Genomic DNA, 27,664 nt, shown 5'->3' with positions numbered 1-27,664 from the left:
AGCAAGGTCAATGGGAATGATGAGAGCCAAAGGACCAGGTTTGTGTGAGCCACAAATGAGTGCGGTGGAAATAAGTTAAAATAAAAACAAGGATTAATTTCTTTCTATTCACTGTCGACATATCAATGGGACTAATGGACTTGTGATTCAGCTTTACGGGGACACATCTTGGTCCAAGCAACCTCACAGAAAAGTAAATGCATCTGACCTTTTATTTGACGTAGAGGCGACATGACCACCAATGCAATGGGCAACTTCCACCTTTCTGGAGGGATAAATTAAATATAGATTTTAATAATGTGCTGAATATCCTTACAATAATTTAAAGCCTGCTCGTATCGCTCATATATTTATAGTTGCCGCATCTTGTTTGTTTCTGTTCTCGTGGGCGGTGGTTTTACTTTGAAAGTCCCCGCCCGTGGCCGCTCCTCCCCGGGGAGGCGGAAGTCTGGCGGGGCGGCGGATCGGCGCTGATGTTCGGAGGAGCGGCTGCCGTCCAGCAGCCATGAGGTGGATGAGAAACAGACGTCAGAGGCGCCAAACTGCGGAATAAAGGTACAACTTCCACCAGCACTGCCTTTGTTTTCTTGGGGGAAGTCGGAAAGTACCGGGTGGAGTCTCACCTGTAGGGCGGTTGTTTGACGTGGGGCTCGTCCAGGTGAGCCTCCTTCCTGCCCGGAAGCCGTTCCTCCCCGCGGACAGGTAAGGAGCCTCAGCTCCTACTGTTGAAAACTTCGCGGTAGTATCGCGTTTCTCCTGCTTACGTTTGTTTCTTTGTTATTTTTTCCATTTTGCGCTGATATCAACCAAACTAAACCTGTTTGAATAGTTACTCTTGAATAGACTGCGCAGGCCGCGGACACGCAGACGTTTGATGACATCATATATTTCATGTTTTGCACGCCAAATTTAAGTTGCGACCTTATTGATCTTTTCTGATCGGCATGGTCATTTATGTGTATTTTTGAAGGCACCTGCGTGCACGCTGTTGTGCCTTCTTCAGGTTCCGTCAACACTCGACCACTTTCAATGCGTGAGGATGCAGACGTGAACCTCTGCAAAGCTTCTGTTCCAGCAGAAATTCCGGCATCTCGTGCACCCTGTCTTGTTTATGCAGCGCGCAAACACATGGAACCACTAAAGAGACAAACGCATGTTTGGAATCCACTGCAACTCCGGATGGTTCCTTGAAGAGCGAGTTTTATTCTCTATTCTCGTCAGCCGTGCACAGTCACGTGTGGAGACGGCGTGCTGTTTCAGGAAATAACTCGTCACGTTCTGTCGAGGCAAAGCTGTGAAGTTGCTCAACTCGTCCCAACCATTTGAGGGGAGAAGTAAATCATTTTTTCAAATATCTATAATTTCCCATCGGAATGAGAATTCACCAGGAGGTCATCTCAAGGCAACACATGCAGATAAAAAACTGTCTGAGAATCCGGTCTGCCAAAGAGCCTTTGTGTTTGGACTGATTAACCCGGCATCACTTTACAAGCCTCCGATGGCTTATCAGCCCTGCAGTGAAAATCGGTGTCTTTCTTCACTCGGATGTCGGTGACCTCCTGTGGCAAGTAGACAGTCGGTGCATGTGTCAGCCTGCTCCCGTGTGTGTAATAAGCTGCAGAAACTCCTCCATTTCACACTCTTAATAGGTGGTCACATCCCCAATTGATGTACTTTCAGTTTATGTTCCAGTAGCCCAGGAATCCGTGTTCTGAAAGGATGCACGCATTAATATCCAGGACCAGTCAAAGTGTTGGACACACTTTCTCATTGAATTTGAATGACAAGTGTGTGTAAACTTTTGACTGGAACTGTATACTTTTGTTAAACTTTGTTTAACAAAAGTATCTTACTTTTGAGTCACATCTTACTGCCACTTTCTGCAATCAGCAGATGCTGTTTGTGTGCGTACTTTTAAAAAAAACACGCTCTTCTCCAGAGCACAAGTCGTCGTCATTCAGTGTTTTCCTTCACAAGTTGTTTCATCCACTATCTGGTTCCGTTCAAAGCCATGTTTGTTAAGCTCCTTCACCTCTGGTGGCTCGTTCAGCCTGATCTAAGAGATGGATCTAGTTATTTCTCCATAACTCCTTTTTCCATCTGGCTGTATTTTCCTTGATGCAAGAGAGTCAGATAAACGACTGACATGTGGTGCGATGGAGGTCAGTGAGACGGGCTTTCTGGACAAGGTTGCCTGCAGGAACGGCGGATGTTTGGTCACCTCGACCTCAGCCGGCCTTTTCTGCATCATAGCCTTCACATGTCCACAGATTGGGACAGGGGAAGGTTGGGGGGGGGGGGGGGGGTGTTGCTCTGGAAGTAAAAAATCCCATGATCTAAATCTGGTTTTGATGGAAGCAGTTATCTCCATTAACAAATTGGAATGCAGGCCTAAGACTAAGCTGGGGACTCTTTGCTTGGTCCGGGTTACGGCTGGCTGACCCCCCCTCTGGCCTGACTTGCAGTTCAAATGAATATCACGCCCCGCTCAGATGTTTACGTCTCCGTTATACACCCACACCGGCTCCCCGCTTCATCAGGAGTGGACTGCTAATCTTTTTTTTTTAGGACCACACCCTCGGTACACACTTTGAGGCGTTGATCATCTTCTAGCTAACTACAGTAGTAGTGTGCACACGGTTACTGAAGCCATTTTCATCCATCCAGCTGGTGTGAAAGTTCATAACCGGGCTGTGAAGGACGTTGGAGATTTATTGATGTGGGGGCGTCTTTACTGCAGCGTACGGGTTATTAAGCGCCGCGGTCTCCGTCCCTTGATATGTAATGAAGATGCGGACAAGAACTTAATAAAACCGTTGCTCCAAATTCTCCACTTTGCTTCGCTTCTGGACTTTAACGTGGTATTTCTGGGGTCGTAAGTATATCTGTTATACTTCCCTTGACCTCTTTTCTGTTGATTCTAGTATAACACGAGTTGATTGTAACGAACACGATGCAGCGACGGGGACGAACGCAGACTGTTCACCTGCATGACGGTCAACAGAGTTAACTGGTTTGTCCCGGACGGACGGGGTTTTTTTGTTTTTACACTGCAGTGACGGACAGGTTCTCCCGTCCGGGCTCCTTTTCTGAATCACCGCGGAAGTGGGCTGATCTAATCACGCAGTCTTTTGTTTACGTTGTAACATTTTTTTTTTTCACTGCGAGCAGCCACTTTCCCCTAAAACATTGTTGTTTAGTGATGCTGCTTTTATTGCCGTAGTATCAATAAAGACGTTGACCGATGGCCTCTTGCGATTCAAGACTTTTATTGTCACAGGACTTTGAACGCACCTCCTTCCCCGGTGTTGCGGATCAGAAGGAACCATCTTTGGAAAATGTCTTTCCTCCCACTGATGGATCGCTCTGCCGCCTGCGAGCTCCAGCGAGTTTACAAATGAACCTGAATTCATGACGAGTCATGAAAAAATAGATTTATATATTGCTCAAAAACGGCATATATGTAAACATACAAAAAAAAAGACGTTCCATTTCACTGTTGCTTTGCAGCTTGAGTTTCCTCAACCCTCGACGTGTTGTAACTGTGTCCCAACACATGTGGACATATAGATGCAAGTACCTCTCGGCCGATGCTCTCAGTGGCCATCATCCTTTTTCCTCTGCTTGCTGTCTCTCACCCTGTAAAAGACACAACGCAGATACGTTTTTAATGTACGCAATTGAGACCGGACATTTGGGCAAAGGTATAGATTGTATACCGTCTAACCGCTGTATTTTGGAATAGCTAGAAAACTATGATTTTGGATGTCAAAGTCCTCATATTGCTGATTTGGTCGTGGTGGACGGCTCGCCTCTAACTCCCCGTGGGTGGAGACCTGGACTCCCAGCTGATCATGCTGTACTTTGCTATCGCTGTCTGAAATCAGGTGGCAATTTTAGCAACATTCTTGGACACACGCTACACTTACTCACATCTTTCAATGATCTGCGTGTTTTGTAAACAGTGGCTCATGTCTCGTTCGGTGATCTGCCGCCTTCCCCTTCCTCCACTTCCTAATTCCAGCTGATAACGTGGCTGCAGCTAATGACGATACAAAGAATGAGGCCAGTATGAAGCTTATGGGGCGGCTGCTCCGTGCTGCGGCCTGTTTGGGCGTCTCTCAAGAAAATAGAGTTCTAAAGGACGTCGTAGTGGATCAGTCCCGCTATTCTTCTACTGTTATGTTATCTAATGCCGCTTTTGGACAAAATACTTTCCATTTTATGAAGTACTTCCTCCGTCACTCTAATTCAGAGGTAATATAGTCAAATATATCCTCCAATATATGTATCTCTTAACCTGCTCTGTAACCTTAGAGGACCCTAGTAAAGCACCTGCTGCACGTGTGAAAACAAACTGATGACAATCATTGGACTTTATTTGCTTTACAAAGGGAAAGTAGTCCATGCATATCTGTTCTTGATATAATCCTGATTATGGTCTGTCCTATGACTCTAAGAGAATCCCCACTGTTGAAAAACGTCCTCTCTACAACCCGGAGCGTGCTTCCCCCTCCTCACCGAACATTGCACTGTTCTCTGCTGCTCATTTGCCAGGAAGCGTTTTGCAGTCATGTGTCCTTTAAACGAAGACATTTAACAATTCACAGTTGAAACAGCACCGGCGCAAATGATTATTTCGCCCGCTCTCTATTACTGCAATTACCTGAACACTTGAATGCTACAGAATAATTAGTAACTCTTGTGCTTTTCCTAATTGTCAAAATGTTTGCTTTGAAAAATACTCTGACAACAATAACTGTTTTGCAGTTTACATGCAATTCCATTCTTGCAATTCCCTCTTTTCTACCCTTTTTTATTCCCACCGCTGTTGATATGCAGAGATCTCTGAGTCTGATGGTAGCAACACAGCAGACTTTGTTCTGTTGTCTGCTGATGGCTTAGGGCTTTGGTGTAAAGGTCACCACTTTGTGATGGTGACTCTGGAGGCATCTTGTGTGATGACCATACGTCTCAGGAACGACGCACAAACATTTAGAGTACTTGAAGGAATAGTGACGTTTTGGAAAGTGCTCCTGCTTCCTTTCATGACCGGAGTTGAATGAAACGAGGAAACATGACACCTAGTGGTTTCATTCTGGGTCCTTGATGTATTTCGGGCCTGTTGCATAGACAGGCGACCAGTCGAAATAGTCCAGTAAACGAGATGCAACTTGTTTATTCATGAACTTTAGGGGCAGCTGCCCGTGACCCTTTGGACAGAGCAGGCCCAGCTGTTTCCTGTCTCCATGCCAGCCTCCGGCAGCCAGCTGCTGGCTGTGTACATCAGACGGCGCTGTACATGTGACTCTCTGTGTTTTGCATTAGAGCTGCCGGTCATGTCCACGTCTTAGAAGCCGACCGAGCCTCCCTTCCCGTCATGGACCCCAAGAAGCCGGGCAAGCTGCAGCAGCTTCGCCAGAGGATGCTGCCACACCTCCGGCGAGGCAAGACGAGCCCGACCAAACATCTGGTTCATCTGGAACCCACCATGGACCACCGGATGAGCTCTTCCGTTCCCGACATGCGTGACGTGAGGCAGCAGCACGCTCACGTCCCCGCCGGCGCGCAGGTCCAACGGTACACCTCTCCCAGCTCCAGCAGCCCCTCCACGCCGCTCCTCAAGCCAGCTCGAAGCCCCGGGGGCGGGAGTGGGAGTGGCCTGGTGATGCGAGCCGCTCTCGGAGGAGCCGGGAGGAAGGTGCGTGCAGACTGCACGGACTGGGCTTCCTCCCAGGAGTCATTCGGCAGTCTCTGCCTGGAGGAGAAGAAGCTGGAGACACACCACAGACCTGCCGGGGGCATGGAGCCCGAGGAGCTGGCCCTGCCGGAGATGATGACCGTGTACAGCCCAGGACCCCCCTCTGAGGAGGTGTCCCAGGACAGCGCACAGGTACGGATTCTGCATTTGAATCAGTGTTAAAAAACCGCTCAGTCCCACAGAAGCATCTAATTAAGGTTAAAGCTTTTTTTTTTTTCTCACCTTTTCACTTTTGTAGAATCATTAACGGGGAGCAATACACCGTAGGATAAGCCTGTGTAGTATTCGTGCACTGTGACGTGCAGGTACATGGATAAAGTACTGGCTGCTCTGTGTACTTTGGTGGGTGTTGGATGTATTTACACTGGACTCCCACAACGTTTAACTTGGAGGAGGCAGGTAAAGAGATGATCAGGTTCCAGGTCCCTCCAAAATCAATAGTCTCCAGCAGCACTGGCAGAACTCTGTGTGTTTTCATGTCACCAGTGCATATTCCCACATCATTGTCCCCAAACGGATTTGCTCACATTTATCACGTCTTAGTCTATTAATGGCCGAGAAAGAACAAATTGCATATAATCTGACATTTCTAAGAGGCCGTATCCGGAATATCCCTTGTGACAACATCCACGGTCAACGTTTCACGGTGTTGTGATCCACCACCATTGATCATCGCAGACTAAATGACGTTCGTTGATGAAGGAATGAACATACGGTGATGCTCTGAAATGGCCTCAGAAACATTTCCCAAGTTTTTTCTCTTAGATATACATGTGCATATTTCCTTGTTTAAGACGAGAGATGAAATAAAAAAGTCTTTGAACGGCATTTGAGGCGCTTTAGCATTAAGTGTTGTCTCTCTACCTGGATGGGTTGTAGACGACACGTTGCCTGCTCATGGACATCAGGCAGCATGTGTGGTGAGTGAGCAGTAACTGAACTCATGAATGGATCAGTTACTCTTTGGCCCAAGTGGGGCTAAAAGCCCAAACTGCATGTCTGTCACTAGCTCTAACATGACACCTGAGCCTTTTCAATGAACTACATTCATTCTTTGTTTTCAATAGATGAATGTAGGGAATGATGTTTTATTCCCTTGCAGTCTTGTGTTGCGGATCAGTGACAGTAAATAGTGAACGTTGTCTTTTGACTCGACTTGTGATGACACGGCATCACATCCAGTTAGCTTTTAAGTACACATGACATGCTGCCACGCGATTATAGAGATGTTCACGTTCCCCTTGTGAATTGTAACCCCTTTGTGTAATCTTTATTTGAAAAGTATTGAAATGTGCACACATTGCAGACAAGAAACAAGAATACCCTCTAAGGTGGATAAACAAAATAATAAAGATTAAATTGATAAAAATGCAATGAACTACAATAATATGAAAATATAAGAAATTGTATATTCTTCTTTAAATAAATCCCTGTACCGTATGTTTCGTTAGTTGTGATATATTCTTTACATTTGCATTAACAGCCTATGGAATTTGGGTACACTTTTATTATTTTATAATCCCTTTTGATTACCCCCTCGGCTCGTCATTGTGCTGACCGCAATGGATTCTTTTTGTTTTTTAAATAAATATTCTCATTAACACCAGCTTTACATTGTGTTTGGTGCTTATGATGCTAAACCAACCAACTAGAGGGCTGATCATTGTAAACATCACCAGATCTGCATGTTGGCATGAAATGCTAACATTGTGTTTTAACAATTCAATACAAGCATTGGTGTTGCAACAAATACATTTGCTGTTCATGTAACAAGGAAATCCTTTAACGTATTCATTCTTTTTCAATACTACTTCATTTAATTATAAATTGAGGGCCGCTCCTCGTGGTTTACAGGAAGTCACCGGCTCAGAGTTGGAGTAGCTTTAAACTGAACATCATTGCATAAAAGCCAGTTCCCTTCTTGGTTCATCACGGTGTTCCCCGGGGAGATGCTTTCCAGTCCCCAGGATACAGAAACCTTTTATTAAATATTCAGAGGATTTGTGCCGATGGTAGAAATGCCAGAGTTCAGTTCTTGAAGCTTTTACGTGATCATCACACGGACACTTTCCTCTTTCGTCAGCCGGGAGTTTTTACCACACGTACTCGTCATTCATCGCGTGATCGATCGGTGAAACGTGTTTGTCTTTGTCTCCGCAGTATGATGATCATATCAGCGATCATGGGTTGAAAGACGGGGACAGCCAAAATGTAAGTGCATCTCTTCACTTTGATCGGGGATTCTGTGTTGCTGAAGTGAAGTCATTTTGATTGTAATGACTTTAGTGGCTTCTACTGATTTATCTCTGGGGCTAAAAGGGCTCTGCCGTAGACTTTCTGTCGGGTGGTGCAATCGTGTTTTTGGGGAAGAGGTTTTGTTTCCCGTTGGTCAGAAGGTGACGTTGCGCTTCGGCAGACACACACTTGTGTCAAAGTATTAAAAAGGTGCATTCTGGTATGTGAGGAACATTAACTTTGACTTCAAAATCTTTTAAATGGGAGGAAAACAGAGCGACAGTTGTCACAATGTTGTGAATAAAAGCCCCGGACAGCTTTAGTTTTACCAGAGCGGATTGTGTGGCGAACAACCGATGATTTGACATTGTTGTTATCATGAACGAGCACAAAAGGAAAACTCTTTCACTGCTGTAGTGACGGCTATCTGTGAGTTTACTGTTGCATGGGAAGATGAGAGTTTAATAACGCAAAGAATGAAGACAAAACCTATGAAAATGAGTGTGTGTGTGTGTGTGTGTGTGTGGTAACTGTCAAAAGCTGTCTAATACTGAAAGCCAGCGACCTTCTGCAAATTGTTTGATGGGATACTGTTGAAGTTGAGTAGGTTTTGTTTTTCTATTGAGGGTTAGATGTGAGCATGCTTTGCAGTGAAACTCAGGTGGACTTTTTGAGTAATCAAGGTTTTACCCGATGTACTGCTAGTCTTAATGAAACTACTCATGAGAATGAATGGATTTGTGTGTAGTCTGAGATGGGGAACGAGTCCCTGAACGTGCCGGAGAGCCTACGGGACCCTCTCAGATCCTTCCTGCTCACCATCAACCTGAAGGAAGGACGAAACCTGGTCATCAGGGACCGCTGTGGTAAGAGCCTCATCTCACCAACCGCACCGACATTAACACCATCACACTCAAATGGCATCCCTGGATCCTTTTACAAAGAATGCATACAGCAGAACCTTCTTTGTGTATTCATGCACGTAATCTGTATTCAAACATCCCTAAATCAACATCGCTGAACCACGAAGCGTCGATACGAGATGAAACGGTAGGAAACACAAATATGAGAAGTGTAGTATAGGATTAATAATCACATTCATGGATCACCTTACCTTCTAGAAAATAGATGCAAGTATCAATTTAACTTCCCTAAGAGTCAATGAACTCTTTCACATTGGTCTAATTCTTACATTCTTGTTCATTGTGACCCGTGGTTTTATTTTATTTACTTTTTACAGTTTGTCACCTCTGTGATCATGCACTTTTCTGTCCCAGTGAGTAAGAGCCACAGCTGTTATTCATCGATTCTACCCTTTTGCGGTCTCACACTCATTTTAAAACCGGTGCTTGGATGTCTCCCTCTTTGCACTCCCTGTCATATCCAAATTGGTGTGACCTGTATAACATCTGACACAACAAAGACATCATTGTAAAGGTGTTCAGATACTCCTCTTTCCTCATTGCGGTGTGTTTTCCTGAATCTACCAGACGTTTAAGATCATCGGTCCCCATCAGGGGTTTTCTGAACTGTGAAGCTATCAGTGTTTTTGCTGGCATTGTCCTCAGTTTGTGTGTTTGGCCTCGACTTGTTGACGATGGCCAGAAATACACAGCGTCACCGACACCCGAGACGGCCGGTTGTCGGTAACGCTGTGAAGCTGCAATAACAGCCTGGGCAGGATTCCACGCGGCGTATTAGAACCTGTCATAGCCGCGCCCTGCATTCATTTCACAGGCCTTTCTCTGCAGGCATGTATTTGGATATTATATTTCCTGCCTCGCGTGGCTTTGTATTCACCAAACCGTGCTGTGTGTGGAAAGATAATGCAGGAAATGATTGATGGGGGATCAAGGCGCAGGGGGATTTGGTTTCCCCTACATTATTGTTAAGACCGTATTCCTTTTAAAAGCGGTGAATTGACAACACTTTTATTATCTGAACAGATTATATAATGTGCATGCGCAGCACACACCGACAGCTGTTTGCAGCTGGTCTCCACTCACCCCGGCCAGCTTTGCTGTCCTGGTTTACAGCTTATGCGATGTCTTTTTCTCTTTACATTCATCTCTTAGAGAATCTCTTCTTCTGGTTCCTGATGGTCCATAAACTGTGTTTGGTGGTCTGCTGCCCTCAGCTGGTCGATTGGCAGAATAGATTGTAAACGCTCACCTCACAGTGAAAATGATTTGATTGGACACGGCCTCAACAAATGTGAGATGTAAAAAATAGAGAAACACTTTCTTGAAGAAATGGCTGCTTTATGAATCCCGGTACAGTGGCCACCCAGGTGAATCATGCAGGATTCATAAGCCACAAAACAAAGGTTTTTAGCTGCTGTCACTTTTCACACTGGAAGCCCACTTATGATTGGCTGTTGAGTCAGGAAGCTGTGGTCCCATTGGCTGCAGAGGAAAGAAACCACATCCTTCACACAGGGATTAGAGATGACTCTTTATGTGGGCTGGTCCTCCCTTTTACTGGAAACCTGTACATTTACTTAGTTGAGAAACCTCAGTTTGAAATTAGAAGCAGGCTCATTTCGTCTGTATGTGTGACCTTTTGTGAAAACGTAAAGTAAACCTTGCTTTTGGAACACAGGGAGAAAGTAAATTCTGTCACGCTTTCTCGCTTTGTTTGGGTCTGATTTTATTCTGCTAATGAAATCTATGAGCATTATGGTTGTTATTATTGTTGAAGTTGAATTAACAGCTGCAGTGTCGTCAGTTGGTCAATGTTTTCTGCTTCAGCAGGACAGTTCAGTGAATAACGTGAGCTGCATGGTTTTGTATTTCATAAATTGTGGTCAGGTACCAGCGACCCGTACGTGAAATTCAAGCTGGAGGGGAAAACCTTCTACAAAAGCAAAGTGGTTTACAAAAACCTCAACCCGGCGTGGAATGAGACCTTCACGCTACCTGTGAAGGATCTGAACCAGAACCTGTACATCAAGGTGAGTAAAAGGCCCCGGTTGTGTTACGAGTATGGTCTCCCTGCATTAACGCTCTCTTTGACGCAGGTGTACGACCGTGATCTGACCACCGATGACTTCATGGGCACCGCCATCGTCAGACTGCACGACCTGGTGATTGACAAGTGAGTGTGTCAGTGAGGGCACGGTGGTGAACTCGGTGTTGGGGGCGGTCGGAAGGCGCGTCGTGTAGCTTGTAAACCGATAGTGGGTTCTTGAGGATTCGGATTAAATCTGCTGATAATGTATCAGTGTTTAGTTGTTTTTATGAATATTCTTTAGTGTAATGTCGACCGGCCGGTTGTCAAGAAGCATGAAAGATCTTCATTTTAGTCAGACAATTGTTGGCCATTTCAATATAAGATTCAGATCAGTGTTATTTTGTCAAGATTTATTAAGCTTTATTTTATAAGCAAAAAGCAAATATTTTTTTTCAGAAATGTGTTTTTGTGCTTTTTTTATCCTGTAAATCATCCTTCTCTGAAATAGATCTGTTGAACTTAAATTTGAAGTGTACATGTTGGGTTACCCTAAGTATATTTAAGATGACATTTTCTCTTATTTTCAGGCACAATGAGATGACTTTGCGCTTGGACGACCCAAACAGCCTGGAGGAGGACATGGGGGAGGTGCTGGTGGACATGAGGCTGTCACTCAGAGATGGCAACAGCAAAAGAGGCAGTGTAATACATAATCCAGAGGACCCTTGCTATGCATTGTATTTATTGCACATGTATGCTTTTTAACGGTCTCTTGCTGCGTAACACTAACCACAATGTTGTTTTGTTTTGTTGCTAACATGCATGCTCCTGTCTGCAGCGGTGGCCCCAAAAAAGAAAACCAAGTACTCCGGTATGAAGGAGGGAACGCATGAGACACACAGGAAGTGACATCCAGTTTGTTTGTTGTTGGTTTGATCAGCAATCTGCAGATATTTGCCTGATGTAAAAGAGATACCAACATTTTATAGCTGTAGTTGGTCCTTTTGTGTCTTTGCACCAGAGGGCAGCAAATGACCATGTTGTTGTTAAAGAAAGTATATGTCTATTTTACAAAGACAAATCTGACAAACATTTTTAGTAATTAATAAGATTAAACACTGAGAGTCATTCTATCGATGATAGCTGCTGTACATTTAGCATATAAAATACTGAGTACAGATCACATTTGTCGTGTGCTTGAAAGTAGCCGCTCTACACAACAACAACTACTGCCGCAAATACTTTAAAAGGAAATTAATTTGCCTTTTTAAAAGAATAACAACTATCAGCGGAGTAATTAGTGCAGTCAAATCTAAAAGCTATTCGGATACTGACACGCTGCATACTGAGGTAGATACTTTCAAGTATATATTATGTATTTTTTATACATTACATTATATACGTGAACGCTTGCATTTTTTCTTTTCTAAATGCACCTTTTAATATAACTTTTTCTAAATCCTTCTCAGCTATTTTTGTTTATTATTTCACGCAGCAGTCTCTCAATCCGGCATCGCATTCTGTTTCTGGGAGCGTTGATTATTCTCAGCTGGCCCACGCCTCTTATTCCAAAATGTGTCGCCAACCAAGTAAACACGAGTGCATTCGGCAGAGCAACATCATTGTCAGCTTGATCTGCATTAATTGAATCCGAGTTAAATATCTCCCTGCAGTGGCGCGTCTTCATGTAAGCTTTCGGCTAATTATAATAGGAAGCCACATTCTGAGATATGTGGACGAAAGACGCCGCTCTGCATTGTAGCTACTGCAGGATTTACCTAATCCCTCAGTGAACTGAGGGGACAACTCACTTGTCTTTTCCCGGGACAAAAAAAGATACTGCTGTTTCATTCAGCTGTATCTCCATTCGGATCGGCGTTGCTGTACGATAAAAGCTTTGTGTTTTAGAAGTGAAAATGTCTTAAGTAGAATCACTATTTTATTTACTGCAGCGGTTAGTGTTTTGTGTCCTGCTGTTCCTCTCTCTGCACGATGTTGCATGCTTTCTCATAAAAGAAAACAGGAAGACTTATGGTTTTGTGAATATATATTCTGGTGTTACATAGGAATTGTCTATTTTAAATCTGAATCCCCCCCTCTTTTTCCTGGGCTTCAAATCCCAGCCAGGAGGCTCTTCTCTGGGCTTTCGCCAGTTGGAGACACTGAGGAAGAGTCAGCTTTGGACTTCTGTTGTGTCCGTGACTCTGGTCGAGGGTCAGGATCTGCCGCTGGACACTCAGGGGGGTCAGTTCTTCGTACGCTTCAGACTCGGGGAGCTGAGGCACAGAAGCAAGGTACTGGAAGCAGGACTACTGCTTTTCATCTCCTCCTCCTCTCGAGTTGCACTTAAACCCTCTCCGCTCCTCCCCTCCCCCTAGTCTCTTTCTTCTCCTTAGACTCTCCCTCCTCTCCTCCAATCCTAGACGCCTCTTTTTATTTAACCTTTAAACCTTCTCCTTCTAATTATTTCCCTATCTCCTTAACCAAATGTATATTCACGTTTATCTGGTCATGCAAAGTGGTTGTGACAATTCAAATGAATGAAACCCGACATGTTTAATAAATGTATGTGTTAGTAGTTAGTTGTATACTCGCCTTGATATTGTAATTGTGTATTACAATGTATTTCATGCAGTATATGCTATGTATTTAATTTTGCATTCACAAACTGTCCAGATCGATAATTAATACAGCAGTAGAATAAACCTTTCAAAGGGCCAAACGCTTTCAATGCCCGTATAATCTGTGACCGGTCACAGATCACCTATGAGAGAGAGCAGTGTAGTAAGATAAAAATTAATTTGTGTGTGTGTGTGTGTGAGACATAAAAGCTTTCATCAGTCCTCATCCTGGCAGCTTGATGATGTCTAGCATTGATGGTCCCTGTCTGGCGCTCTGGCTACTGTCACTGCTGATTGCCCTGCTATTCTGCAACATCAGGCATTACACATCAAAGCGACCAGCTAATGAGCCGCACCGCTCCTCTCTTTTCTTCTATGCAAGTTCAGGATGACAGTAATTACTTTTTATGCCTTCATGTGCAATTGGAAGTTCTCATAATGATTTCTGACTGTGCTTGGGAACAAATCATTCACACACCAATCTGTTGAATATAATTCAGTACACTACATCTGGCCATACTGTTTATTTCTAAATAATAGGTTCGAAATGCATTTGAGTAATATAACAGGGGAAATAGCGAATGAACATTTTCTGACTCTCGTCTGTATTTGAATGGCTACTCTCAATGTTTAATATATATTCCTGTCTCTATATGTTTTGACCTAATTTATGATTCAGAATCACTGCAAAGTGTCCAACCCTCAGTGGAGAGAGAGGTTCACCTTCAACCAGTTTGGGGACAGACCAGAAAACCTGGAGGTGGAGCTCTGGTCCAAGGAAGGACGAAGGAACGAGGAGTGTTTGGAAACGTGAGTCTGCCCTCGGAACCCGGGGGCCTCTGAGATAAACGCTGTAAATGTGGTGCTGTGAGGATTAAGTGTGCTTGTCTTGTGTACGGAGCTGTCTGCACATGTGCATGTGTGTCCCCATGTCTGTCCACCATGCATGTGCCTTTTTGACATTTGCATGAATGCGTCTCTGTCTGCGTGCGTGTGTTTGTGTGTACAGAAGTGAGGTCGACCTGTCCGGGATACCGTTCAACCAGACGGCGCTGTTCACACAGACCCTGGACCAGGGGAGAGGACGCCTTGTCCTCCTGATCACACTGAACCCGTGCAGCGGCGCCTCCATCGCGGACCTCTCTGCGGCGCCGCTCGATGAACCTCATGAACAACAGAAACAGCTGGACAACTATGTCAGTACCTGCACTGGTGTATATATTTTATCTGTACGATGTGGTTGCCCCACATGTCCCAGTTGAAGTGTCCGTGCGTCTGGGAAAATGGCCCCCTCACTCTAGGCCCCTGGCTGGATTTAGGTGATCCCTCCACAAAATGGTGTGTAGTCATCAGTAAAATGTCCTTTGCTCTATTTAGACTACGGTTGAGTCCAAAGATGCTTAACTAAAGCAAAGGAAAGCCCAGAGCAGTGGGAGATAAGTGATGGTTAACCCATATGTAAATATTGAGTCCAAACATATATTTATCTATAGTCTGGTGCTTTGATTTAACATTTATGTCTAAACTGCCACTGGGATTCTTGCAGTTCTTTCCGTGTTGAAAGGCCATGAGATGGCAGTATCTGACCGGCAATGTGCTGAGAGTCAGCAACAACAGATGTCAATGTCAGGCGGAAGGTTTTGACATCAGCAATGTGCTGATGTGTTGTCTTGATGAAGTATATTACACATTCACAAAGAAAACATGTCCAACTTTTTGCCCTCTGGCAAACTGTACCTCACAATGTGCAGCACCAGTGATTCTCGTTCAACGGGAACGTGTGTCCAAACCTGCCTGGTGCTGAACAGCCAGCCCATCACGATCTGCCCTTACAGCTGCTGCGGTTATCTAGAGCTGTGTTTTCTATGTTTTAGTCTGTTATCTTATCATGCCTTTTACCGTTAATCATTCTTCCCAAAAAATAACAGATATAACTAACATCTCATATTATATCATGCCTGTCTTGCAGCCGCCGTTTGAGTTCATGCCAAAAGCACGTCGAAAATAAATGTCCTTGGTAATCAATCATGGCAAATAGGATCAAGGACTTTTTTGAGATAATGTTTTGTTTGGGTATTCAAGTTAAATACTGACTTGAGATCTCCAGGTCAGCCGCTGAATACAAATCTCCCTCCTGCAGAATGAAAAAATGCCCTGAATCACTTTGTGAAGTATCTGGTCTATGGACCAAAAAACGGTTTTCTCTTTTGTTTGTTTGAAAAACATCATCTAGCATGGACACTGCAGCGCTTTTTGTTGACTGCCTTTCTAATCGGAGGTGGCACAGCTTCACAAAAACATATCGGTGCCCCACAGCATTCACCGTGACTTCTTTCAGCTCATTTATTTAGTTTAGATTAGCAAAGTGCGCAGTCTTTTTGGCACCAATGTGGGAAATCTCTGCATTTTGTTAATGCTGTGGATTTATTTTCTAATGATTACGAGGCTAATTAATACAGATACAGACACTGTTAAAATACTTTCTTTATTTTGTGATTCAACCTATTTGTGAATATTAAGTCTAATGGAAAGCTAGGCCAAAAAGCTTTGTCTGTTTTTGAAGCAAATCTCTTGATCCTGGTTTTGTATCACAGATTTCTTTTTTTAAGGGTTCCCTGACATTGTGAGATGGTTTGAACATTTTCTATTTTTCCTTCACTACAGCAGTTCAATGAAAACACGGTCTGGCTCATGTATCCTAGGATTTGTTGTTGGGATTTTGCAGGCCTCTGATGTGTTCTGTGTTGTGTTAATATATCCGAACCCCCGTGCCTCCTGTCTGTTCCCCATAGAGTTTGAAAAGGTCCCTGAAAAATCTCCCTGATGTTGGTTTCCTGCAAATCAAAGTTATCAGGGCTGCGGATTTGCTGGCTGCTGATCTAAACGGTATGTCACACATTTGGATTTGTTTCTTTGTTCTTTTGTTACACTAAACACGACGGAGGGAGCCAAGTGTGAAAGTGTTTTTGTTGTTGTTGTGTTCCGCAGGCAAGAGCGATCCCTTCTGCGTGTTGGAGCTGGGGAACGACCGGCTGCAGACCCACACAGTCTACAAGAGCCTCAACCCAGAGTGGAAAACCGTCTTCACATTGTCAGTTTGAGTCTCCCCCCTTTTTCTTGTTCCCATTAATACAACGTTGTATTCAGTGTGATAACAACGTTGTAATAAACCAACACTGTGGCCATCAGGTGTGCTTGTTTGTGAGGAGTATCTGGTGTCTCTGTTTGTGTCTGCAGCCCTGTCAAAGACATTCATGACGTTCTGGTGGTGACCGTCTTTGACGAGGATGGAGACAAGGCGCCAGACTTCCTGGGAAAAGTTGCCATTCCCCTGCTCTCGGTACTCGCTGCCTCACTAAGAGTCCGTCGTGGACAACAGACTAATCTATTTACACTCTGCGTCTAAATTAAAGTGAAGAGGGCGATAACACTCCAGCGCTTTGAAGACTCGCTAAGATGTAATGCAGCATGACTGATGGTCAGGTTCATGGATGAGGTCAGCACCTGACGCCCTCTCTGTCCCGCAGATCCGCAGGGGACAGCAGATCGCCTTCCCGCTGAAAAAAGAAGACTTAGGTGGGCTGTCGAAGGGGAGCATCACTCTGGAGCTGAAGGTTATTTTTAACCCTGTGAGTAAAAGTTCTGCCTGCAATGAGGACATGAGAGTGAGATGAAAGATGGGCCCCCATTCTGTCTGCTTCTCATTGCTCCCGATTTCTTTCCTTTTTTCTCAGGTCAGAGCAGGTATAAGGACCTTCAAGCCAATGGAGAGAAGATTCATGGAGGATAATCCCAAATTTTCCAAAAAGGTATGATCAATTGTCTGTGTAAAACTGCATTGGGGAATAATTGCTTTGCTAGTCAGACAAAAAAATACATTTGAACTGGTGGCGACTGGTGAAAAATGTTCTATGTAGATCTATCAAATCAACTTCAGCAAACAGACCAGAATCATTCAATGCAAAACTGTCAAGGTATCAAAACGCAATACTAATTAACATTGGCTAAACATTTTTTTACTAAATCATCAATTGGCTAAAGTGCTTCTTAGACCCGCCTTCTCCAGGCAATCTGGCGCACACATTGAGGCGGGCCGTGTGTGAGGCAGCAGGGACGTGAAGGCAAGGCATGTCATTCGCGCTAATTTCATATTTTAAGAAGTATTACTGGGTAGAGTTCATATTTCAAAAACAGACATTTTTTATAATTTGAATATTATCTCAAGGAGGGACGCTCCGGGTGGGGCGACCCCCTTTGCCCTCTATTGGCCTGCCGCCACTGATTTGAACACCGCGGCGTACAAGTTCTACGTTTCAACTAAACTCACTGTTTTACCGAACAAACAATGAATTATTTATTGAACAAAAGTATTAGCGGAAGGTTTCCTCTGCTAAATTAGTGTTTTCAGCTTTAAACTCCACAGCCTTGAATGTTACAAGCAACCAACAGTGAAGTGAGTGAGGGTCAAAGGTCACTGCACTTTTGACAGTAATCATGTGATGCTTGGATAGTTAAAAAAAAAAAAAAAGCCGCTATGAGAGAGAAAACGCTAGAGGACATTTTGTGGTCCTTGTTTTTTATAAATTGGCTCTATGAACTGAAAAAAAGGAAGTTTAATGACCACGTTGAGGGTTTTAACTTCTCCTCTCTCTGAAAACCAGACGCCTGCAATTTGCCTGAATTAGTTGAATGAAGCTTTAAATGACCCCAACTGTGACTGAGTTTGTCTCCACTGTTCTGCTACATTAGTTTGATATACAGTGGGCAAGACAGGGTGCGAGACAGGGTGCCTGACTGTCTGTACTTCCCACAAAGACTCATTGTTGTCAGACAATACATTGCTCGCTAAATTGGCTTACACAGCGAGCACCCGAAACGAAACGTGAAGGGTTCCCTTCTGTTTTCATGTTGAAAGTCGTGGTTTGCTAAATCAGGTCAGATTACTGACATTTTTTGCCCCCCTGACCACCGGCTACTTGACTATTACACAAGCTGACTGGACTTCTCCTGTTTGGCAGGAATGAACGCCATGAAAGAAAATCCCCCTACGCGCGACGACAGCGTTGCTTTAAGCACTCCCGTACACGCTTTAAACCCAACTGCTGCAATACGTGTGTCACGTTTCTGATGTGTTCCTTTCAGGTGCTGGCCAGGAACGTGCTGCGCGTTCAGGCGCTGTACAGGGCCATCGTGTCGACTCTGCAGTACATCAAAAGCTGCTTCCAGTGGGAGAGCGTTCAGAGGAGCCTGCTAGCCTTCCTGGTGAAGTGCCTCAACTGCTTATCGACACGCAATCTGCATAACCCCCCCCCCGCGCGCTGCAGCTCGGCTATCCCCTGCTTGAACCCTCCCAGCGAGATTATTAATCAATGCGGCATGGGCTCAGCAGAAACGCAGGCTGGGCCCCGGCTCCGCGGTGGAGTGGACGCTTTCGGTGTTTGTGTGTCTAGTGGATACCGAGTTAAGCCTCAGCTGGAGAGAGTAGAGTCCCGGTGGAGTCGAGATGGTCTATTTTTGTTCCACTTCCCTGACAACTCATTAACCCTCCCGTCCAATCTGCGCGCGGTTTGATTCAGGCACCATTATGCGGACAGAAGTCCAATTAAAAGCCTCTTCAGAGATAAGGCTCATTCTCCGTCCTGCCATTGTTGAATACAAGTGTTCACGGACGGCGAGGAGAAGCCTCTCAGCCTCTCGTCTTCAAACTGTAAAGTGGAGTGGGTGCCGATCTTCAGACGTCGTTCTCTCACAGATCGTAGCTCGATTGACACGGCACACAGCGAGTTGGCCATTAACTATGCAGGAAATTAAGGTCATGGAAAGTTCTTTTTGTTTTTGCGACTTGCGTCCTGTAGATGGCACTGAAGTTTTGGAAAGACTTGTGAAGAGATACTGTACGCCAGCTAATAGTACAGTTTGCTCAATTTGCTGCTTTCTGAACAGAACCCACACTTGAGCTTTGCATCGCGCATTGAGTTTTGTCATTTGGGAGCTGCTGTACAGCTACTGCAGAGCTACTGCACCTAGAAATACTAGTTAATGCACAGAAATCCCCCCCTTTTTGTATTGTAAGTATGTGTTTCCCCCCCCTCCCCCACATGCACACACCCACTAGCGTACAAGTCGTACAAGCATGAACAGGCGCACAATGTGCACACACGTCCTCCCACTGCATCTCAGTGTTTGAGAGACAGTACCATCTGTACTCGTGTTTTCACACTAACGCACGCTGCCATTTCAAGCCTCGGTGAGAAGAAATAAGTGGCTGCTTAATATCTCCACATGAGCGCGCTGAAGCAAAGCGTCCCTCTACATGACAGGATACCTGCAGCATCTGCCGATTGTCAAGCGCGTCGGTGCGGCACGTTGTAGTCAGTGCGGTGTGCTTTAGATGAGCGGGGTTATCCCACGGAGAGGCCTGGAAACATGCAGGCCTCTTTTCCCTTTTTGCAGCTTTTAATTTGAAATGTGTCATTAGTTATGCATAGACATGTGATGTCATCACAATCACTATATATTTCAGGATGTTTGGGTAGTCATTATGGTTCACTGACTTTATGACTCTTCACTTTTAGCATAAAGCCATAATTATCCATTATAATCCGAAGCTGCTGACCAAAGCCTACTTTAAATCAATGAATGTGCTGAATAATATCAGTGATTTCTGTGCTCTTGGATTACGGCCGTGCCGTGCAAACTCTTGCCTGAGCACAAGCGTGGAAATCCCGCTGCATTCTGAGAATGCGTTACCCTGCAGTTCAGTAGCACCAGGTTTTTTCTTTTCCTGTTTTCCCTGTTTCCCCCCCGTCTCTGATCTGGATTGTATTTCCAGATCTCTCTTTGCCGTGGCAGACTTTCTAATGCCTCTCAAGCTGAAATGGGCTGCACTTATCGCAGTCTTTATGGGCTGGGTATACATTTCAACCAAAGCGTGACTTTGCTTTGCCTCTGTCCCGGCGCTCCCAGTCATCACAAAGTCCTTTCCAATAAAACAGAACCCTTTCAGTGAGGAATTAGTTTCATCTCCTCTCCCAGGCCCCGTTTTGGCATGTGATAACACAGACAAGAGCATGCATGGCTTCTCACACGCTAAAGCTGATGTTGGCGGCGGTGGCGAGGAGGTTACAAGGTTGCGATCCGCCGTCTTTTTATGTCAATCGGTGCCTCCAGAGGAGTGCAATGTCTTTAGCAGATGTTAACTCCTTTTTATTAGCATATAAAAACCTACAAAACCCCCTCCCCACGCCTTCTGGAGCGCTGCCATTTTGGCCGGTGCTGCCTCTCTGACAGGATTATCGTATCGTTCCATTTAGCCGTGCCACGGAGCATCACGCGCCACTTTCCCTTCACCGCCATCCATTTTACCTGAGCCACACACCGGTGTCATGTCCATCACAAGTGCCATTACGGATGCTAATGTCATATCCGCACACAGACACCCCCCTCCCCCCCGTGGCTGCAGTCAATCGCGTGGTCGGCTTTAATGTACACAAGATGAGAGAGGCAGATCAATTAGACGTATGTGGTTAATGTCAATGCATATACGGGGGGTGCAGCGGGACTCGGTCCAGCTGAGCAAAGTGGCGGCCCCTGCACAGCTTATGCAAAACAAGAGCAAATGTACGTAGGAAGCGAGGCTTTGATAGTGGCAGGGTAGCCTTCATCATCTTGACCACCGCTAATTAATTCAATAGAAGATTGGATCAACCTTTAGCTAGCGGGGGACTCTGGAACTATTGAAAGTGTCTTTGGATGGGACTTGATAAAGAGCAGGCTGTTTCATACTCCCACCCCCTCCGTGTGTCCGACCTCACTAATATCTGACCCCTGTGCCCCTCCGCCTGCAGGTGTTCCTGGTTACGGTGTGGCACTGGGAGTTTTACATGCTGCCCCTCTTCCTGGTGCTGCTCATCTCGTGGAACTACTTCCAGATCCAGACCGGTCGGGTCAGTCAGGACTTGGTGAGTCGGGAGCCGCTTTCGTCAGCCTCGTCCATCTTCCTCTCGTTTTGCAAAGTGACCTGCGGGTTCCTGCTCAGGCTCCTTTTTCTTTTATTTTACCTCCAGCGCATTTTGTTCTCTTAATTAATGCTGGTTTGTTTCCATAGCAACATGCCTTGCTACATAATAAACCAATACATATAATGCATACGCATAGAAAACTGACTGAATAGACTAATGCAAAATATCATTATAGACTCTGCTAATTTGCCTCGTTCGTCCCTCACTAACAATGCCGCTTCCTTCCTTTTTATGTTAAAGTCTGCTTCTAGTTCATGTCCTGACTCCTTCTTCTCCTTCTTTTTCTTCTTCTTCCTCGCCATAATTGGTCTGTTGCCCTCGTGTCGTTGTGACTGGTCAAATAAGACACAGTTTTAAGCACTCTGCTTTGAAAGATCACCATTCACACCTCGGTTTTTACCCCCATTGAGATCGCTCTCCTTTTCACCGGGAAAAAAATAGGATGTTGCATCTGGTCCCAGTGTGGAGTGGCAGCTGTATTTACTGTACACGGTTAGACACAGACTATAGGTTATAGCAAATTACATACACAGCACACTGTTCAGACAACAATGTGCTTTATTGTGTCGTGAAGTCAGTGAAATGTGTGCTGGTTTACAACCATGTAGGGCTACAACTATAATCATTATTTCCATCATCAGTTTAATCCGCTTGTTATTTCCTTCCATTAATTACTGAATTCTATTAAAAGCCAGAAAATTGCCGACCACCAGTTCTTTGACCCCAATGTAGTGATCTAAAAAAACATTTCAAGTTCCTTTAGCGTATATTCCTTTCAACAGAATAATAAACCATTTACCACAACATCCAAATCCTTCATGAGACGCTGAAATAATTGTGCATGGACGTCCGATAATGGGAACACGCGAGGTGAAAGAGAGATGGAGCTTGGCGACGATAAAGCTCAGCAGAGCGGACGAGAGTCGGAGGATGATTCCTCGTGGCCTTCATCACTCTGTTCCACGCACAAGTAATCGCGTGATCCGCCGCTAATTTTAAAAGATTGATTCCCGCCGCTTCAGAGAATTCTGGTACAGCGGCGCGAGCTGTCCTCCAGTTGCCAACGCGTCTCTTCGGTCAGCTGAGCCGCACTGCTGAATGTTATTCGGGGGCCGACCCCGAGGTCGCCGCTGATCCCCGCAGTCAGATGACGACCCCGTGAGCACGCTGGCGTTGATGCATGCAGTCAGAATGAGAGAGTGTTTACAGTGTAGATAATCTCAACTTCTTCTCGCCGCAGGACAACGTGGATGCGGGCGACGAAGATGACGACGATGAGAAGGTATGTATAAAGGCTTTTGGATTGATTTTTTTTTCTTATTTCTTGGCCAAGCATCTGCATTTCTATATGCCGATGAATGAATAGAAAATATTTTTTCTTTATTTGGAGATGTTGACAAAGGTGTCTGCCTATGATCTATGATTTCATCTTACTAAGCTCTTTATTCTGCGCTAAATCCTCCGCAGCATTGTGGTTCCTGCCAGCCACGAGTTGTATTTTCTTTTTTTAACTTACCAAAAGACGTTCGGGCTTAATGAAGCCCTCAACCGCCCGTTTCCACATGTCACAACACATTCATATGCTAATAGAGGGGCGGGGGGAAGGTTCTGCTGCATTTGGGGAAGTCCCTGAGCTTAACACGCCATATAATACCATCAATATGGAACTAATGACGCCACTTAGACATGCTGCTCCAAAGCTCATTTTAAAAAAGTTGGCGTTGAAGTGTGACAATGCTTTTAGGACATGAAATATTCCCTCAGAATGACAGCAGTTTATTGTAGACATTTGGAATGGCCTGCATCGTCCTAATGCACTGTGGTTCTCATACTGGTTTCAGTGGGAACGTGACCCTGAAACGGCTCAACCGGTTGAGGGCAATGAGGACGTTTGATGGGTTTTTGACTGAGGTGAAACTAAATGGTCTTACGTGTGTTTTTTGAGACGGGTAGTCCCCGTGCATGTGGAACATCCCAGGTTTGGGCCCCCTCTCCGGCTCCTTTCCCATGCTCCTCTCCGACGTCTGGATGGCATCGGGTCAGCAATCCCCCGAAGACATTCATCACAGAGATCACATAAGTGACAAAGACCATGGCTTTGGCCAGTAAACAATCCCTCGATAACCGGCACCCCCACCGACCCCAGCGCCTCCCTTCACTCCTCTCACCCCCCCAAAGCCTCCCTGCGTTTGATGTGGACGCGAGGCCGCGTCTCCGTCTCATCGTCTGTCTCTCCCTCCAGAGACCTCGGGAGAGTCTGGTCTCCTCCATTTACTTTAAAGCCGTTCGTCCCTCCTGGGATCTGCACTGGCCTGAGAACGGCAACTCGCCTCCTTCATGATGGCGATTCCAGTCCCCTTCTGAAGAGCGTTCACTTGAAAAAGCCATTTGTGCATTTTCTGTTGAACTATCTGCCGTTCCATTGACATTTAGCAGACTCTCTTATCCTAAGCGGCATTTTAAAAGTCTTTCACTGTCAGACATTTTGTATTAGTATAATTATTACTATTTTTAAGTCTGGTGTCAATCTGTGGCCTTGGGAATGTCTTTCGCTGACCAGATAAAGCTTTGTTGTTTAAAATGACTACAAACCGATTAAAATGAAGATATTTATGAGAATCGTATTTGATCTCCTGCAGAATAGTTCCATTTATTCAGTAAATAATACTTTAACCTTTTTATTTCACAAGGGTTTATTTATTTTTGGTTCTGTTTGTGAAAGTTGCTAAGACCAAATGTTCTTTGTTTTACAATTACATTGATGTAAAAGTACAGAAGTACAACTTTATTTTTTTTAAGTGGTTTGTACTTTTTACCTCCCTAATCTGTGTTATTTGGTACTGATAGTACTCAAGAGTAATTAAATGAGCGAGTGTCTGACAGTCTGTCACCAGTTTTTTTTTTTTTACGAGCATAAGCCTTTATTAGTCATAAAGGCCCACTCTTTTATTTTTTTAAATGTGTACTTTTGTTGAAGTTTTAACAATTAGCAGCAGAAAATGATCTATTCTCTGCTCAATGATATTCCCCATCATTATATACTGAGATGGGACAAGTTAAAAAACCTTCCCGAGCTTTCTGGACCCTTTGGTTTTGTTTTTTGATGCAGGAGTCGGAGAGAAGAGGCTTGTTGGAGAAAATCCACATGGTCCAAGACACAATCATCACCCTTCAAACCCTGCTGGACCAGATGGCCTGTTTTGGGGAGAGGATTAAAAAGTATAAATACAGCTCACCGTTGTTATTTGTATTTCAGCTGGACGCCTTTAAAGTGTTTGAAATCTGTCAAATGTTCCAAATCTCATTTTTTGATGACCCTTTGCTGTCTTTCATGTACTTTTAGTATATTAAATTGGGACAAACTTTCTTCCTCAGCACTTTCAACTGGTCGGTGCCATTCCTGTCCAGTCTGGCTTTCCTTATCTTTGGGATTGCAACGATCCTCACATACTACATCCCCGTCCGCTACATAGTTTTAATCTGGGGTGAGTCTTATTTTTATTACGTCATCCGCTTTTTTACGGATGCGTGTGTTTGTCTTCATTTGACCTGAGTGCATCATCCCATGATCTCTTTATTATGTTTATGTTTGAATGTAAGCATTTATTGTGTTAAATCTTAACTGGATAAGATGATATTATTATTATTATTAGAAGAAATAAAGATATGGGCACAGGCCGTAGCACTCAGCGCCACATTTCTTGGACAGCACGAGTCTCCTCGGCAGGTATTTGTTTGTGTGGAAACAAAGCGCGCAGCCACAAGAGACTTGTGCTAATGATATGTTGGTGTGAATTTCTGTTTTAGGCATCAATAAATTCACCAAGAAATTACGGAACCCGTACAGCATTGACAACAATGAGGTGTTTGATTTCCTGACAAGGGTGCCTTCAGATGTGCAGAAGGTAAGCCCCGCTGGATCCGCCGGCCCAGGAAGCCCCAAATCCCAGAGCCCGCTAGCTCTGCATTTTGCTTAAACAACTCCCAGGCATCCATCACTCGTGTCTGTATAATTAGCTCCATCTTTATAATTATGTAGCCCCGTATAATTTCTGTTGTGTTTGGGTCCCGATACATCCCTGGTGGAGGTCTGCTGCTTAGCTGCCTGGCAGGGCAGGCTGTTCCCAGGCCGGGACAGGAGACGCTGCTGCTGTCTCCTGTATGAACTCACCCCCCCCACCACCCCCACACCCATCCGTCCGCACCCTACAGCTCCTACAGCACCAAAAATACACAAAACAAGTTCGAGCTGATTTTCTAGAATATTTTAGACTATTTTTTCTCTTTTTTTTGAAGATTGTATTTTCTTTTTCTTTGCGTTTCCTCTCTTCTTTCTTTAATTTCCTCTCGGTTTCTTCCCTCTTTACCCGTTGTCGTCTCTCCTCCTCCTCCTCCTCCTCCTCACCCTCTCTCCCTCTCTAAGCTGTTTGACCCCATTTGCCTCCTCCCTCTCCTCCCCGGATGCCCTTGGGCCTCTGGGTTTGGTGAGTGTGGCTCTCCAGCTACTCAGAGGACCACGGTTATTCTGTCTGTGCGATGACTGTGGTCTTCCTGCTCAGCAGCACTGTGTCCATGCGCTTCCTCTGGGAAAACGTTGTTTTGAAGTAGTTATTAGATAAAAGCACTCCTAGTTGAACATAAAGTAATGCCTCATTGGTGATGACTGTTTCCTGTTATTTCTTACAGGTTCACTACAGTGAGGTGAGAGGCAGCAGGAAGAAGAAACTCTCGTAGGCTTTCTACTCAAAAACAGTTTGCAGAGAACCCGCCCGTCTCCCGTTGCGTGGCAGCTCTGAATCTCAATTTGTTTTGGCGATGCACAGCTCGGCATCGGTCATATCAACCAGCACCTGAAGACTTTTCATCCAAAGACGTCCACGACGAGGGCCGCACAGACATTACGCAAGAGGAGTTTGTGATATTATTGCTAAGGATGGAGGATGTTGTGTTGTTTGTACAGTTTACTCTTCAAGCCAAACAATGGGAAGCTGCTTTATTTTATAGTTCCTGGTTGCATCCTCTTAAGCCAGCTGAAATATCAGATTGTATTTTAATGAATGTATGGAAGATTTGGGTGTATATTTTTAACTGATTTGTATAATATTATTCTCCCTGCAAAAAGAAAATAGCAGTTGTTGCTAAGATGAAAATGAATTCTATTATGGGTTTATATTATTTCATGCAGCGTTTTCATACAAAAAACGCATTTTAAAGTACAATGTCTTTGCAGTTTTAAATGTTATGATGAAACGAGGTAACACTTATTGTTGGTAGACAATAGTATGCCTCACATCCTGTTATTTCTCACTATATTTCCTACTTATGGACAAAGATGGGTGCCGACATTAATTTTCTCATCTTCATTCATCCTGCGTGGGGTCTGTATCTCGCTGTTATATTTGATTCTTTGCTGGCAAGTGGGATGTGACCTAATCTATACACTGCTTTATTTATTCATAACAATCACTCTCATTTCTAATGGCAATAAATACAAACAACCACAATTTCCTACGCCGCCTGCCTCCATGTCTCAGCTCTGTAATGCGCCTCTTTGAATCCCCCGTGCACATTGTGTTGCTCCTCCCCGTGCTGCAGGATTGTGGGCGTCTAGCAGCCCCCTCTCTTCATTAGAGTTTCATGAAGCGAGGCTATGGGAGACCTCACCGGCACCCGGGCTCCCCGCTGTGTTGATGGCCCTTGGGCGTCGCCACGAGCAGGAGGACCCCGGCGACCTGCTCTCAGCTGCAGTGACGAGACGCCTGCAGCCAGCATCCTATCAAGCACAACAGCCGGGCGAACCTCTGGTACCGGGCTGCACACGCCGCCCCGGAGCAGGAGGAAAGATTTTAAAACCAGCCACGAGCAACAACATCTATACCAATTTAGGGATTGGAGAATAGGAATAGTTAAGATGTCGGCGTTTAGAGTAATACCCTGGGATTTATGGCTTCAGAGTCGCAGCGCGTGGGCTCTGTCAGCAGCCCCCTAAATGAGAAATGAGTGAAATTAGAGGAAAACTGCTCTCATGAAGTAAAATGCAGAATCCCATAACTGTTGTGTCAAATGCTATCCGA

General features: G+C 44.8%; 1 protein-coding gene across 8 annotated transcripts; it reads left to right on the top strand.

Annotated features, from left to right (window-relative positions):
- Positions 1–362: 362 nt before the first annotated feature.
- Positions 363–27,094, top strand: mctp2b (multiple C2 domains, transmembrane 2b). Of its 8 annotated transcripts, none has more exons than XM_040160250.2 (23): positions 363–555; positions 5,329–5,893; positions 7,922–7,972; positions 8,745–8,862; positions 10,807–10,949; positions 11,016–11,092; positions 11,536–11,650; positions 11,787–11,819; positions 13,072–13,242; positions 14,249–14,379; positions 14,579–14,765; positions 16,362–16,455; positions 16,558–16,660; positions 16,807–16,909; positions 17,097–17,198; positions 17,304–17,378; positions 18,712–18,831; positions 21,417–21,530; positions 22,831–22,872; positions 24,700–24,809; positions 24,966–25,075; positions 25,398–25,495; positions 26,277–27,094. In XM_040160250.2, the coding sequence occupies exons 2-23, from the start codon at positions 5,381–5,383 to the stop codon at positions 26,322–26,324; spliced, it is 2,658 nt and encodes an 885-aa protein (XP_040016184.2). In that variant the 5' UTR covers positions 363–555; positions 5,329–5,380; the 3' UTR covers positions 26,325–27,094. The 8 variants fall into 8 exon arrangements, with proteins under 8 accessions (XP_040016184.2, XP_077941023.1, XP_077941025.1 ...); XM_078084895.1 differs by lacking the exon at positions 363–555 and adding an exon at positions 612–702; XM_078084896.1 differs by lacking the exon at positions 363–555 and adding an exon at positions 698–1,564.
- The last annotated feature ends 570 nt before the right edge of the window (positions 27,095–27,664 follow it).

This window comes from Gasterosteus aculeatus, chromosome 12 (genome assembly GCF_964276395.1).
Source record: "Gasterosteus aculeatus chromosome 12, fGasAcu3.hap1.1, whole genome shotgun sequence".
Lineage (NCBI taxonomy): Eukaryota > Metazoa > Chordata > Actinopteri > Perciformes > Gasterosteidae > Gasterosteus > Gasterosteus aculeatus.
This window is presented reverse-complemented; position numbering and strand designations above follow the sequence as displayed.

Excerpts from the sequence above, each read along its gene's own strand:
- mctp2b (XM_040160233.2), top strand. The coding sequence starts at position 2,718 with ATGTGGGGGCGTCTTTACTGCAGCGTACGGGTTATTAAGCGCCGCGGT. Across the intron at positions 11,820-13,071 it reads AAAGAAAACCAAGTACTCCG|CCAGGAGGCTCTTCTCTGGG; the intron begins GTATGAAGGAGG and ends TTCAAATCCCAG. Across the intron at positions 25,496-26,276 it reads TGCCTTCAGATGTGCAGAAG|GTTCACTACAGTGAGGTGAG; the intron begins GTAAGCCCCGCT and ends TATTTCTTACAG.